Source organism: Episyrphus balteatus, chromosome 1 (genome assembly GCF_945859705.1).
Source record: "Episyrphus balteatus chromosome 1, idEpiBalt1.1, whole genome shotgun sequence".
NCBI classification, from domain to species: domain Eukaryota; kingdom Metazoa; phylum Arthropoda; class Insecta; order Diptera; family Syrphidae; genus Episyrphus; species Episyrphus balteatus.
This window is the reverse complement of record NC_079134.1, coordinates 16,202,325-16,217,423: the sequence shown is the minus strand read 5'-3', so window position 1 is coordinate 16,217,423 and position 15,099 is coordinate 16,202,325. Positions and strand designations below refer to the sequence as shown.

The 15,099-nt window shown below is 29.0% G+C and overlaps 1 protein-coding gene across 4 annotated transcripts in view; it reads left to right on the top strand.

The window, feature by feature from the left end:
* Positions 1-15,099, top strand: part of LOC129907714 (protein bicaudal D) — a 68,334-nt gene that overhangs the window by 44,887 nt on the left and 8,348 nt on the right. Inside the window, exon 1 of one of the 4 annotated variants that reach the window (XR_008771134.1) lies at positions 10,173-10,528. The exons of 2 other annotated variants lie outside the window; for them this stretch is intronic. Coding sequence is in view for 1 of the 2 variants with exons in the window: in XM_055984051.1 (XP_055840026.1) it covers positions 10,226-10,528 (303 nt within the window). In the remaining variant the exon portion in view is untranslated. Of the gene's footprint in view, positions 1-10,172; positions 10,529-15,099 lie in introns of those variants that run through there. One more of the 4 variants, XM_055984051.1, reaches the window with a different exon arrangement.

Genomic DNA, 15,099 nt, shown 5'->3' with positions numbered 1-15,099 from the left:
AATGTTTTGACCTAATTTTTGAATGGGAAATTATAGCTAGTCCATTTATCTATATCGAATAAGACCAAAATTAGAAATATTGGAATAATTATAAAATAAAAATATTTAATTTTATTCCGTGTGCATTTTAATTGTTCATACAATGATACAATACAATGATACAATGTTCATAATAAATGATGCGCATACGCCGTAGTGTACGAACCATTTTTATAAGCTTGTATGTGTGTGTTTTTTTTTTTTGTAATATTTATTTCAAATAAAGGACAAAAAAAGTAAAAATAAAACAAATTCAAATTGAGAAACATTTAAAAAAAAAAATTTCTTACCAAAATGCACAAAATTTCTTTGTATAAAATTCAATAAAGATTATAAAACGAATTAGTGAGATTACATAATCAAAGTGAAATGCCCAATGACGTCTTCAATAAAGCAGGGTTTTAAAAAATCATTTACTTTTTAATGCATTTTATTGCAAATAAAGTAAAAATTGCATTTAAAAAAAGAAATTTATTGCAACCAAAAATATTATGCATTAAACAATGTTTTATTACAAATGAAAAAAAAAAATGCACAGTCAAAAAAACTTTATCCAAACAAAAATATTTTACCTTACATAAAATGTTATTGCAAATAAAAAATTTTCTGCATTAAAAAAAAATGGAATGCATTTAATTTTTCTTTATATACAATATAAATTTTTGTCCATACATGAGCTATTTGAACTATAATATTGAGATAATGTAAGATCAATTTGTCAAAATTGTAAGAAATTTGACGAATATTGAAAAAAAAATTTAATGCACTCATTTTCCATGGATTTTTTTCATGCAGAAATTTTTTTATTTTTATTGCCAAATATTTTAGGTTGCAATTTTAAATATTATTATTTTTTTATTTTTATTGCCAAATATTTTAGGTTGCAATTTTAATTTTAATTTGAATTTTTTTTTTATTTTTATTTTTAATTTGAATTTTTTTTTTATTTTTAATTCGATTTTTTTTTTTAATTTGTATACAATTCTTAAAATTAATTTTTTTCACAAATATTTTTTTAATGCGATTTTTTATTTAATATGTACATATATTTATGTTTTAAATAATTTTAATTTTGTGTTTAAAAATAATATTAAAAAAAAAAGAAGTAAAAAAAAAAATAAAAATAAATTTTATTTAATATTCAAAAAAAAATATGTTACATTTGATTTTAAGCAAGCTTTTCTATAGAAAATTTAATGGAATAAAAAAAATTAAGTTTTATATCGAAGACTTCTTACATATGAACTTCTCGTGTTTTTGTTTTTTTTTCTTTTTTGGACTAAGTCACTTTTTTACATTGTTTAAAGAAAAACTTAATTAATAATTTTATTATAATGATTTAATTGTATTTCTTTTTTGAAACCACTGAAGGAGCAATAAAGAATTTGATTTACTGCAATTTCGCATTTTTTTTATTTCTAAAGCAAAAGGCGGTATATCACATTGTTATACAACTTGCATTCACTTAATCAAGAATGAACAATTTTAGTTAAAGAGTATTTAAATTTAAACATTTGATTCCTAGAATCGAAGTTTTTTTTTGTAAAATTGCATAAGTAGGTACTGGATCAAAATGTTCTCGAAAATAAAATCAATCTTGAAAATGCATTCCATCTTTAGAATTCAAAAGGTTTTGTGATTGAAAAAAGACTTTTATTTTATAAACTACAAAAAAATCCGTGAAACGCTTATCAAAATATGGTTTCCAGAATAGTTGTTGTTGTTATTCTATGGACTTTGCGCAATTCGATTACACTAAAAAGTCGGGCCTATTTCCAAAGTTTTTAAGACTTCCCTCAAGGCCTCGTTAACAGAAAATGTTTTTTTCCTCTTTGACAAGTTTACATATGCTACTTTATTTGCAACTATCAAAATATTTAAGTTGGATACCGATATTTGTAAAATTAAAACCAATTTATATCAACAAAAACATGTCTAAGGTTGCGCATACGCCACAGTGTACGAAATAAAAACAATTAATACAACCTTCTTTCACGTCCAATTTTTTTTTTTTTTTCAAAGTAGTGCTTTGCAAAAATGTAGTGGAATGTAATTGCTTTGAAAAGTTAAACTTTGAGACTGTAAGTTAAATTTAAATAACAATGAATTGTTATAAAATAATTAACTAACAAAATAAAGAGATAAGATTTAGTTTAATTGAATTGAATTTAAAAAACCTTGAGTCGAAAAGTGTTAAAATCGTTAAAATCATCTTTATATTTTTAAATCCAATATTTCAGACTCCTAAGAAAAGAAAACCCAGTTTATATTGCTCGTGAGTTCTCGTCATAATTTTAAAGTTCTGAGACACCCGCTATAGTAGCTAGTTCCAGAAAATTTGCCTCTAGTTGATGGATGCAACGAATGTTTATAACGTTCTTTCAATGGCTTAATTGGAATCAAGCACGCATCGGGAAGTGTTTATTGCGCTCTCATTTTGTTTCACATAATGGCATTTTTTTTTTTTTTTTGTTTTTATTGTGTTCTGGTCTCATTTTCTTCATTTCTCTTCTACTCTCAGAAAATCTCTAGCTTTACTCAAAATTTGAAAAAAAAAAAACTTAAATAGTAGTTTGTGAGTTGTTATATATTTTATACAATGCATATAGGCATCAGGAATTGTTTTGGTCTTCTTTGGTAAATTGCGAAAGCACAGAGAGAGAGAGAGTGAAAAAAACGCTTTAGCTAGCAATATACGTTTTTTTCCGGCTCCGCATGCAAAAGAGCCTTAGTGTTCATTAAGTTTAATGACAATAGATTTAATTGCAATTTCCTGTGCCCTAGAAGCATCGTGCGAAGGCAGAAAAGACAAAATCAAAAGAACTAAAGAATTGTGCCACATCGGTGACGGTGAGAACGAGCGAGGGTTGCTGGCTTGGCTTGGCACAAAAGATTTTTATTGTAAATTACCAACGACCGCGCTCACTCACAGAAGAAGAAGAAGAGAAGAGGCATTTTCTTATAATTTACACTCAATGTAATTGAAAATTTATGAAGTGACAGATTTTCAGCTATAATTTTACCACTAATTGGGGTTGGGAATTCAAACGAAGGGGGACGGGGGAGTTTTTGAAATGAGAGCAGAAGAAGAAACAACCGAAGAAGAGGAAGAAGAGTAAAATATAGCACTAATTATAGTTTGGGCTGATATTTATGTAAGCGTGTTTATAGGGCTGCTGATTTTTAGTCACGATAAGGAGCAGAGAAATTTTCAAGTCAAAAGACTGTGAGGGAGCAATTAAAACGTCGAGTGTGACTGTGCCTCAAGTGCCAGTTAATTGCAGAAAATGATGATGATAACGAGAAATTGATCAATTAGTAGAATTAAAATAAGCAAACCTACATTACTCCCAGCTTCTGTCAGTATCATTTTATATACGAAGCTTAGGAAGTTGGAATTAAAAAAAAAATCAATGTACTTTGCAAAATACTCGAATATTTTTTTTTTCAAAGAATTTAATGAAATATGAAATAGAGACGAACAATTAATTAGCTTTTGCGATCTTCTTTAAGGCTCTTGATGCGGATTAAAAATAAATCAATAATTTGAACACTAATAAGGTGGTAAATTTTCAAGTGGTTGTAAAGGCAATCATACATAAGAGGAAGCTAAAAAGTTATAGATTGAAAATTTATCTCTTAAACTTTCACATAGAGTTCTAAACCTCAATAATTTGAATTTTAAATTATAAAGTTTACACTGTAACTCACAATTTTATTAAATTCAGTTTTATTAAACATTTCTACACTTTCAATTACAACGCTAATACTGAACACAATAATTATTATTGTTAATAATTAACAAAGAAAACTTAACGAAACCAAACATTTATCTTATAGTTTAATCCTTTACTTTTTAAATTATACTCTTATGCCCGATTCACAATATTGCGAGACGACGCACAATGGGGCAAAATGGCAAAAAGGTGGCATTAAATCAACCAAATGAGCTGGACACTTGAAATTTGGAACAAATCCTACTTATACAAATGTTAGTTCATAGCCAAAATTTCGAATGGCCAAATCCTCAACCAGTTTAATTTAAACTTTGAATGCCTTTTATAAAATAGTAATACTATTGCGATTATAAAAAAAAAAATTTAAAAAATAGGGTTTCCAATTTTTAAATTTTGATTTTTTTTTTGTATTATTTTATTACTATTTTTTTTTAAATAAATTTATTCAATTAATTTTTTTTAAATATTTTATTATACATAAATACACATTTAATAGATGAACAAATTAAATATTTTAGATGTCTTTTTCACTCTCAATTTTTATTAAAAAAGGTGCATTTATAGAAAATGACGTCATCAACTAAAAATGAACAATTCACACAGGGTAGCAAAAAGTAGCAAGAAAACTTTTCATATTCTAAAACTAGACAAAACGCAGAACAAAATGACATATACAACTTATTGGTGTTTTACGGCGAACGCAACTAAATAACTAAGGCTTTCAGAAGAGAGCTGAAAAACACATTATTTTCAGGTTATTTTTCATTTTTGACTACGAATTAAAATATTTTGAATGCATATTTTTCATAAAAAGAAATTTATTAGAACGTACCCAAGCTCACTGATTCCATTTCAAAAAGATTCAACTTACAAGTAATAAATAATAAACGGTACACAATTTACTGAAACAACCCAAAATGATAAAAAGTTGTGAAAATTCTACCCAAAAGTGATCTTTCTCTTCCTTTGAGACAATCTCCTGAATTACACGTGGTTAAAATTAATTTTTTCTCTCTCATTTCTAATTCTCTATTATATTTCAAAGAGAAATAGTTGGGTTATTCAAAACAAAGCTTAACTTTATGATTTGATTAAATGCCAGCTTTTTTGAGTTTTGCCCCATTGTGCGACGGGACGAGAGTGAGACGATATTTTCCTTGACGATTTTAAAAATTTCCAAATAATGAAAATATATGAAACAATACACAATATTCCGATTCTCGTTTGCTTTAAATTCCGAAAATTTTGAAAATAGTCTATTTAATAGACCCGAGCTCCAGAGCAAAAATAGAACAAATTCGTTCAAGAGTTTTTATTGGCGATTATGATTCCTTGGCATACAAGAATACTCCAGCCAAAAGTGCTACTAAATCCGTTGGTGCATTTCTGAGAAAACGGCAACACTGGTCGGTTTTCAGTTTTTTTGATTTAACTCGAAAACCAAGCCTGACTTTGAAATGGTTCAAAGACACTTTTCATAGCAAATTAAATTTTCTGTCAAGTTAAGATGGTTAATAAATTTTAAAAATTATTTTTGACTAAAATTCTAACCTAAAATCAAAGAAAAAAAAGTTAAAAAATTGACAATTTTATTTTTTCTTACTAAATCAAGGGGCATTTTGTGTATGTAGCCGGGACGTCCAAACTTTGTACTAATGAAATAAAGTAGAGGTAAAATCCTTTGATAATATGCAATTTTAATTTTTTTTTGTCAAGAAACAACTTAAATGTACCTATTCAAAAATTAGCACTTTTTCTAAATTTCTGACTTTTTTAGTTAAAAGCAAGTTTTTAAAACTCGATAAAATCGTATTAATTGGTAACTTTTTGACTTTTAAAGTAAACATACTTCGAAGGATTGATTTAATATAAACTAAATATGGCAAACAAAAAAATTTATTTGCATCCTTATGGCCTTTTGTGCAATTTTGTGTATGTGCATTTTTATAAATACGGGTTGAATGGATGGACGGAGAGCCATTAGCTTTGGTCTATTGCATAGAAGAACATTTAATACCAACTCTTTTACTGTTTTCAATGGCCTGAAAAACAATTCTTGAAAAATCTGCGACCAACGAAAAGTTTCTCTTGAAAAACGAAAACAATACTCTAATGAGTTTGAAACAAAATAGCTCAGGCAAATTAGTAAACCCAATTGCACTTTTCGCGGGATAAATTTTTTTCATGGAACGTGTTTAGGTGAATGTCCTAATAGTAAAAGTGAATTTTTTGGGATGATAAGATATCGGAAACAGCCGCCATCTTGGAAAAGAGGTCGGTGCCGTTTTTATTTTATAACTCCATTTTTACTCATTTAAACCAAAAATGTCCAAGGATAGACTTATTATAAATTAAATTATCTAAAAAATGATATACAAATGAATTCCGTGAACTAGTTAAATTCAATTTTATAGTCGGTCAAAGTCCAGGTTCTTCTCGCAAGGTTAAGACAATATGACATTTTTTCAAATATCCGAAGAACTTTTTATTTGTTTGGGATTTTCTTAAAGAATGAATTATAGCACTTTTAAATATCTATAAAATGAGCCTTTTCTCGTAACTGTAACCAACTAACGTCGAAGCTCACATTCTACTAGTCAAAAGTGAGAAAATAACAAGTTTTCTTCTATTAGATCGAGCAAATTTTTGAAATGGAGGCATAACCAAAATATAAGTAAACAGTTTTTTAACTATATTCGTCTAAATATTGAATTCAAAGTTTGAAATCTTTAATGTTAACCTTTATATGGTTTTCGAGGTTTTAAATGAAGTGAATTTTCCAATTAATGTGAATAAGCTAAAGTGACATTATTTATAATTCTAAATATAAGAACTGATGCCCTGTCATTTTTCCTAAACATGAACACCTCAATCTCAGCATTACGATAAGTATAACTCAAGATATGAGGCGTGTAAGCCGTTATGTTTTCGAGACTATTGTGTTTAATTTTTGATTGTTTATTTGAACTATTGAAATGTTCAGTTAAAAAATCGTATATCATGACTTCGACGTTTGGTTGCTTCTGCAATGTGATGGTTACAAAAACAATAAAGGGTTCATTTCATCGATAATTAAAAGTCCAGGTTCTTCTCGCAAGGTTAAGACAATATGACATTTTTTCAAATATCCGAAGAACTTTTTATTTGTTTGGGATTTTCTTAAAGAATGAATTATAGCACTTTTAATTATCGATGAAATGAACCCTTTATTGTTTTTGTAACCATCACATTGCAGAAGCAACCAAACGTCGAAGTCATGATATACGATTTTTTAACTGAACATTTCAATAGTTCAAATAAACAATCAAAAATTAAACACAATAGTCTCGAAAACATAACGGCTTACACGCCTCATATCTTGAGTTATACTTATCGTAATGCTGAGATTGAGGTGTTCATGTTTAGGAAAAATGACAGGGCATCAGTTCTTATATTTAGAATTATAAATAATGTCACTTTAGCTTATTCACATTAATTGGAAAATTCACTTCATTTAAAACCTCGAAAACCATATAAAGGTTAACATTAAAGATTTCAAACTTTGAATTCAATATTTAGACGAATATAGTTAAAAAACTGTTTACTTATATTTTGGTTATGCCTCCATTTCAAAAATTTGCTCGATCTAATAGAAGAAAACTTGTTATTTTCTCACTTTTGACTAGTAGAATGTGAGCTTCGACGTTAGTTGGTTACAGTTACGAGAAAAGGCTCATTTTATAGATATTTAAAAGTGCTATAATTCATTCTTTAAGAAAATCCCAAACAAATAAAAAGTTCTTCGGATATTTGAAAAAATGTCATATTGTCTTAACCTTGCGAGAAGAACCTGGACTTTGACCGACTATAAAATTGAATTTAACTAGTTCACGGAATTCATTTGTATATCATTTTTTAGATAATTTAATTTATAATAAGTCTATCCTTGGACATTTTTGGTTTAAATGAGTAAAAATGGAGTTATAAAATAAAAACGGCACCGACCTCTTTTCCAAGATGGCGGCTGTTTCCGATATCTTATCATCCCAAAAAATTCACTTTTACTATTAGGACATTCACCTAAACACGTTCCATGAAAAAAATTTATCCCGCGAAAAGTGCAATTGGGTTTACTAATTTGCCTGAGCTATTTTGTTTCAAACTCATTAGAGTATTGTTTTCGTTTTTCAAGAGAAACTTTTCGTTGGTCGCAGATTTTTCAAGAATTGTTTTTCAGGCCATTGAAAACAGTAAAAGAGTTGGTATTAAATGTTCTTCTATGCAATAGACCAAAGCTAATGGCTCTCCGTCCATCCATTCAACCCGTATTTATAAAAATGCACATACACAAAATTGCACAAAAGGCCATAAGGATGCAAATAAATTTTTTTGTTTGCCATATTTAGTTTATATTAAATCAATCCTTCGAAGTATGTTTACTTTAAAAGTCAAAAAGTTACCAATTAATACGATTTTATCGAGTTTTAAAAACTTGCTTTTAACTAAAAAAGTCAGAAATTTAGAAAAAGTGCTAATTTTTGAATAGGTACATTTAAGTTGTTTCTTGACAAAAAAAAATTAAAATTGCATATTATCAAAGGATTTTACCTCTACTTTATTTCATTAGTACAAAGTTTGGACGTCCCGGCTACATACACAAAATGCCCCTTGATTTAGTAAGAAAAAATAAAATTGTCAATTTTTTAACTTTTTTTTCTTTGATTTTAGGTTAGAATTTTAGTCAAAAATAATTTTTAAAATTTATTAACCATCTTAACTTGACAGAAAATTTAATTTGCTATGAAAAGTGTCTTTGAACCATTTCAAAGTCAGGCTTGGTTTTCGAGTTAAATCAAAAAAACTGAAAACCGACCAGTGTTGCCGTTTTCTCAGAAATGCACCAACGGATTTAGTAGCACTTTTGGCTGGAGTATTCTTGTATGCCAAGGAATCATAATCGCCAATAAAAACTCTTGAACGAATTTGTTCCATCCAAAAGGGTCTATTCAATAGACTAAAAAAGGACGCACGAGACGACGATTTTTTGAAAATGAAATTTTAATATTAAAATATTTTAGAGAGATAAGGTGAGTGCCTCATAATCTCACCGTCCGGAGTTCGATTCTCAAAAAATATTGTTTATTTTTTTATTTTTGTTTACTTTATATATATAATAAAAAATCGCAGTATTGTGAATTTCCATACGATTTTAAAACGATTTTTTTTTAAATCGAAAACGTTTAGAAAAAACGCAACGCTCTCGTCTCGTCATCTCGCAATATTGTAAATCAGACATTAGGACTATTTTTCCCACATCGAAATCTCTTAAAATAAAAAATTTGGGCAAATTTGGGCAAATTTTATATAATTTTTCTATTTCCGTGATTTTAGGTTTTCTGGATTCTGGAATTTCGATATTTTGGGTAATTGTTGTAGGGCCTTCCTTTTCCTTCCCTTCAATTTAGGTGCAGAGTATAAAGTATAATAATTGAAGAAGTTGTACATTTTGATAAAATGAGATCAATAACAACCCACAATAAGACCATTTTTAGCATTAAAATTGTTAGTAATAGTAACAACGACACAGTAGAATTTTTACTCACGATATTTTGATTTATATTACCCCCTCCTTAATTTCTGATGTCCCTTCAATCGCCTTATTTTGATTTTAATGACCATGGCAATATTAGAAGTAGAGATTCAAGGAGTAAACTTCATCCTTCGATATCCTTCGTCTATGAAACAATATAGCTACCACAAAACAAACAACACTTGGTAAATTTGCCATCTTTAAGAAAAGAATTTCCGCACTTGTTATAAGATATTTTCGAGTGAAGAAAAAAAAAAACGTCCACCGAGGAAAGCTATTCACACTTTATTGAATTTATTTCGAATTTGGCAACAGAATTTTTCTAACGCAAGCAGCTCACAAATTTTTGAGATGCATATATTTAATTTTGGAATTTCAAAAAAAAAATATTACTTGCAATATTTGCAGCAATGGAACGTGCCATTTTCAAAGAAGTATATTTTTTGCAGAGTTTCTTATATTTCAAAATGAACGTCTGATGCCTGGGTTACCATTTTGTGAAAAAGGGAGACAACGCATAAAAAAGCGTTTTTAGGTTTGAACGTTTGCCATGAATCTTTTTGTAATCAGGAGGAGATAGGCGTCCTACTAAGAGGTTGCTAGCGCTAGATCGATTTTAAAAATTGAAATATGTAAAAAAGTTTGTTTTGAAATCTAAGAATGAACGAGAAATATATTTCTTTGAAAATGGCACGTCGTTCCATTACTGAAAATATTACAAGAAACACGTTTTTCGTTTTTTTGAAATTCCTAAATGGAGTAATGTAGGTATTTTAAAAATCTGAACTACATTAGAAAAATTATGATGCAAAATTCGAATAAATTTAATTAATTGTGAATTGTCTTCCTGTGCGGACGTATTATTTGCCTTCTCTTTAAAATGCCTAATTACAACTGCTTAAAATGTGAAAATTCTTTTCCTAAAGATACTAAAGTAATAAATTTTAGTTCGTGTTGTGGAGAATTGTTCCATAGACGGATGTCGACGGATGAAGACAGTGTGATAAGAAATAGATCTGTCAATACTCCTTACTATTCTACCACTAATCTCAATCAAAGAGCCATGATCAATGAAAGTGATAACAAGGTGGTTGATGGGACATTGGAAATTAAGATATTGGATGCTGAGTCTTCTGATAATGTTGTTATTGTTGAAAATGCGGATAATATAAGTCAAAATATCGTGAGTAAAAAATTAATTTTAATTAACAAAAAAAAAAAAAAATAGTAAAAAAAAACAAGAGTTAAAGTTTTTCCTTTTTTTAAATTTAAATTTCATTATTTTTTCAATAAAGAAAAATATTGATCCAAAAACGATTTGCTGATGATTGAAAAAATATTAAAGTTTTTGTAAAAAATCGTGCAAACATATAAAAAAAAAACAACCGCATAAAGTTCATTTATGAGTTCTTTTTCAAGACAAAACTGAGGTTAAGAAAAATAAATTCCTAAAAAAAAAATCCAACTCAATAGATAAATGGAAATAAATAGAATATAAAATTTTAAAAGGTACCTTAAAACAGATAACTAAACATAAATCTTTCGTGTGTTGACAAATTTTATAAAAAAAATTGTTATTGTCTTTTATGTTTTGTCTTGAAATATAACAACGCACGTGACGTAATATGACATATTTTAAAAAAATGTTCCCGAACTTTTATTTTCAAATACTTAAGATTTATGTCATCTAAAGTACATATTTGATGGCATTTTTATACATAATATGAATATGAGAAATTCAGCAAAAACCATTTATTTGGGACTTACATATTCCAAAACCTAGAGGATTATCATACAAACCAATAGCTTCAAAACTTTTTTTTCTGAAACAAAAGTAAATTTCTTATACAACAAAACCAACTTTCTTAACATTTTTTTCCATGATTATAGGGAAACTTAGTTTTTCTTGTTTCATTTTCAGGATCTCCACTAACTTTGCAAAAACTAAAAAAAAAAACAACTTTCAATTCCTTAAGAAACTTCTTATACAATTTATAACCTTATTATTTCTTTTTCAACTCTACCTACTATCCCGAACGAAATTAATTCTTTTCTTGTAACAAAAAATTCATTCTTTTTGCTCTTTCTGTATTTCTGTATTATTAGATAGCATCCCAAGGCAATTTTCTTCAATTTTGTATTAAAAAAAGAATGAACAGAAAAAAAACAAGGTAATTTCAAATTCACAATAGTTGCATTATGTAAAAAAAGAAAAAAAAAAAAAAAATTAGGGCAACATCAACTCGCAATTAATTTGAATGTTTACAACCCTCTTTTCTTTTCTTTCTATTGTCAGAGATTGTCAGAAAAGAATATAAGATAAAAATACGCGCAAAAGCAAAGCTATAAATTCCTCCACCTACCTCAATCAAAATTTTATATAAAAGAAGTCTCACTCGCAGAATATTACGGATTTTAATATTCATAAAAAAAAATTGCGTCCACATAAAAAAAAATAAAAACAGAATGAAAAAAGAAAAAAATAAGCCAAAAACGACGGAACAAACGCAAAAAAATAAATAAAGAAAAAAAAATATAGACCTTCCGCCAGCTCCATGAGAGCCTCCAGAATCACAATATGAAATTGCCACAAAGGTGTGATGCGCGCTCCCAAGGCCACCACCCTTACACAATTTACATGCATAACTGAAGGTATAGTCAAGCGAAATGATAAAGTGGGGTAAGGTGGTTAATTCAAGTCGTCGTCGTCGTCCCCCTTCAAACATTTGTGTGTTCAAAAAAGGCCATCTGACGAGAAGTGCGGGTATTTGTTGTGGAATGTAGATCTCATTTCATGTAAGCCCCAAATAAAACATCAACAATAACAACAACAACAACGGAAATAATCCAAAAAAAACAAAGGAGCACAATAAACATTAAGGGTTATACGTACCAAAGTTAACTGGCACAAAGGGGAGGAGGGGGTAAAATGGGGGGGTTTACTTGATAAATAGGGTTAGGCTGACGAGACTACCAACTGGCGGTCTGATGGGTACTGTAAAGTGCTTGAATGATGGCGGTGGTATAATGTTGTTGCAGTAACTCTCTCTCTTTCAGTGTACTCAGCTGCTCTTAAGCCAAATTGTATTTACCCATTTCGACAAAGTGAATGAATGCTTAATAGGAAATGGGCGCGGCATCATGTTACACCTAGAACACACACAAGTGGATGTGGATGAGATTCCATTCACCACCATTTCTGCCACTGCCACCCACATTATAATTTAAGTCATGTATTCTGTGTCATGTGTTGCCCCTTCCTCCCCTACCAAAATCCTGTAAAGCAAAAAAAAATCAACCATTTCAGTTTTTTTTTGTTGAAGTTTAATATCAGCTTTTATAGAAAATAGTTTCAAGGATTCATTTATTTCCACGCCAAGCCAACCAACACCAAAACCATATACATTATACACTCGAAATTCAAATTCAAATAAAGTTTAAGGACATTCGTCTATGTTTGATTTCGAGTGAAATCCTAAATAGCGGAATTTTTTTTAGTTCTTTTTTTTTCATCAGTTTTTTTTGTTTTTTTTTTCATAGAGTTTTTCATTAACCAATGCACTGCACATCCTTTCATGTGGAATATATATAGACAAACAGAGAGTGTGACACATCTCTTCTAGCTAGACTGCTTTTTCTATATCTATCCAAAGTGTGCTCACACACTGCACTGAGTAGCATTGGTGTGTTGAGGAGATAGGCTCTGAACTATTTCACAATTCGAAACTATAGAAGCATGAATAATTTATTTCGAGAGTGTTTATCCTTGTCATTATGATTTTTCATTTTAGATATCACCAACTAACCCACTAGTATATCCTCTTCCTCCTCCTCTTCTCATTTTACCCTTCTACTCCTCTAATCTCTCTTAACACCCTCTCCTTATCATATTTCTTCTTATTATGTATATTTGAGGTGCGATGCATCTCTCTGTGATTGTGTGTACAAACGCAAGGATGCTTAACACTGAGGTTATGCAAATGGAAAGTGATTTAAGTTTTTCTTTTTTTTTTTTTTTTTTAATTTTACTAAAAACTTTTCTCCAACCAACCAACAGAAACCTACAAATGTTTGCTTTTTGCAAAGCGCTTTGAACCAAGTCAAGGGGGACATAAAATGGACGTTGAGCAGAAGTAGAAAAAAAAAAAGTTTGTAATTTGTAGACATTTTTAAGTATTCTTCAAAATTGTGTAAGGACCATCTTGTGCAAAATAATATTTTTCTTTTTATAGGGTCCTTTTTTTGTTCGGCCATGGTCGTAACAATAAGTCCGGAAATCTTAAGGCGCCTTATAGTTATGAAATAAGTTTCTTTTACAATCAAAACAAAAAGTTATGAAATATACAAAATGGGAAAACTTATTCACCAGTTTGAATTTTATAATTGTTTTTAAAAGCTTTTCTCTCAGACTTAGTTTATTGTAGATGAAAACAGGTCAAATGTGAAGGTGAATGGATGTTAAAGTGCATACTTCAATGCTTAATAATACATCTTTAGCTTTTTTCAGTGTTGGTGAAATTATCTCAGAGCTAAACCATCCAACTGAGCTTCTTTATGAGCCTTTTTAAGGATCTCTAATGCCAAAAACGATTAAAACCATTAACTTGTTTCTAACGTCTGACTTTGATAAGTATTATGCAATGGCTAGTTTCTTAGAACAAAAGTAAAATCTGAGCAAACTTGGAACTACCTACTATGTGAAATACAAAAAAGTGAACACAGTATTCATTTTGAGTGTAGGATTAATTTAATTCTTGACTGAAACAAAAAAATACATTCCAGGATTAGAATTTTAGTTAACCTTGAAACTTGAATGATTTCATACTATAAAACTGAACCTAAGTGTAATATTTGCATAATACACTGTAATAAAGCGTTACTTTTTCGATTGCCCATCGTTAACTTTTTCATAAATTTAACAGATCTTTCTATTAAACTACACGAAACCAACTAAACAAATAACTGACCTTGCCAATTACTTTTAGTAAAAAAAAGTATTTTCGGTCATTTTTCGTTTTTGTCGGTATAATTTGCTATCTAATACGAATTTAAACCCAATTCAAGAAATATTTCTAGAGATTGCAGCCCAACTTTGTACCCTATATTTTCGAATTAATAAATGGTTGATTTTTAAAGATTTCTTTGATTTATATAATGTCGACACTCTTTTTGTCGATTGCAAAAATGTAGACTATTTTCGACTTAACATGTCGATTGGTTCCAAAAAATTTTCAACCAAAGTACGGATTTATTTTTTTCACTTGAGACATATGCAAAATTCCTTTTGGATTTAAAGAAACTTCTGAGTGAGCCCAAGCATAGAGGTTGCAGGGGGCAGCATGCCTTCCATTTCTACTCCACATGTTACACTGTCGATTTTATGGAAAACCTATGTTTGTACATAATCGATATTTTAGAAAAATATATTTTAAGTAGTCGTGCTTTTTACTAATCAGCATTTTTTTTCGAAATGGAAACAAATCTGAAAGATCGTTATTTACACAAATACATACGCTTGTCCTAATAGTGTCCTATTATCCTAATACTAGGCTCTGTCAAATAAGTTGTACTATTAATTAAAAAGAATGGCATCAAGATTACCTACATTTTCACAACAGTTCCAATTAGTGCTTATTAAAAAATAATCTAAAAAAATAAATCAAATAAACCTCAAAATACAGCCAATTTGTGTGCACTTTTTTCAAACAATCTTTTACTAACAAATCCTTTGTAACCGACTCGTTTTATTTCAAT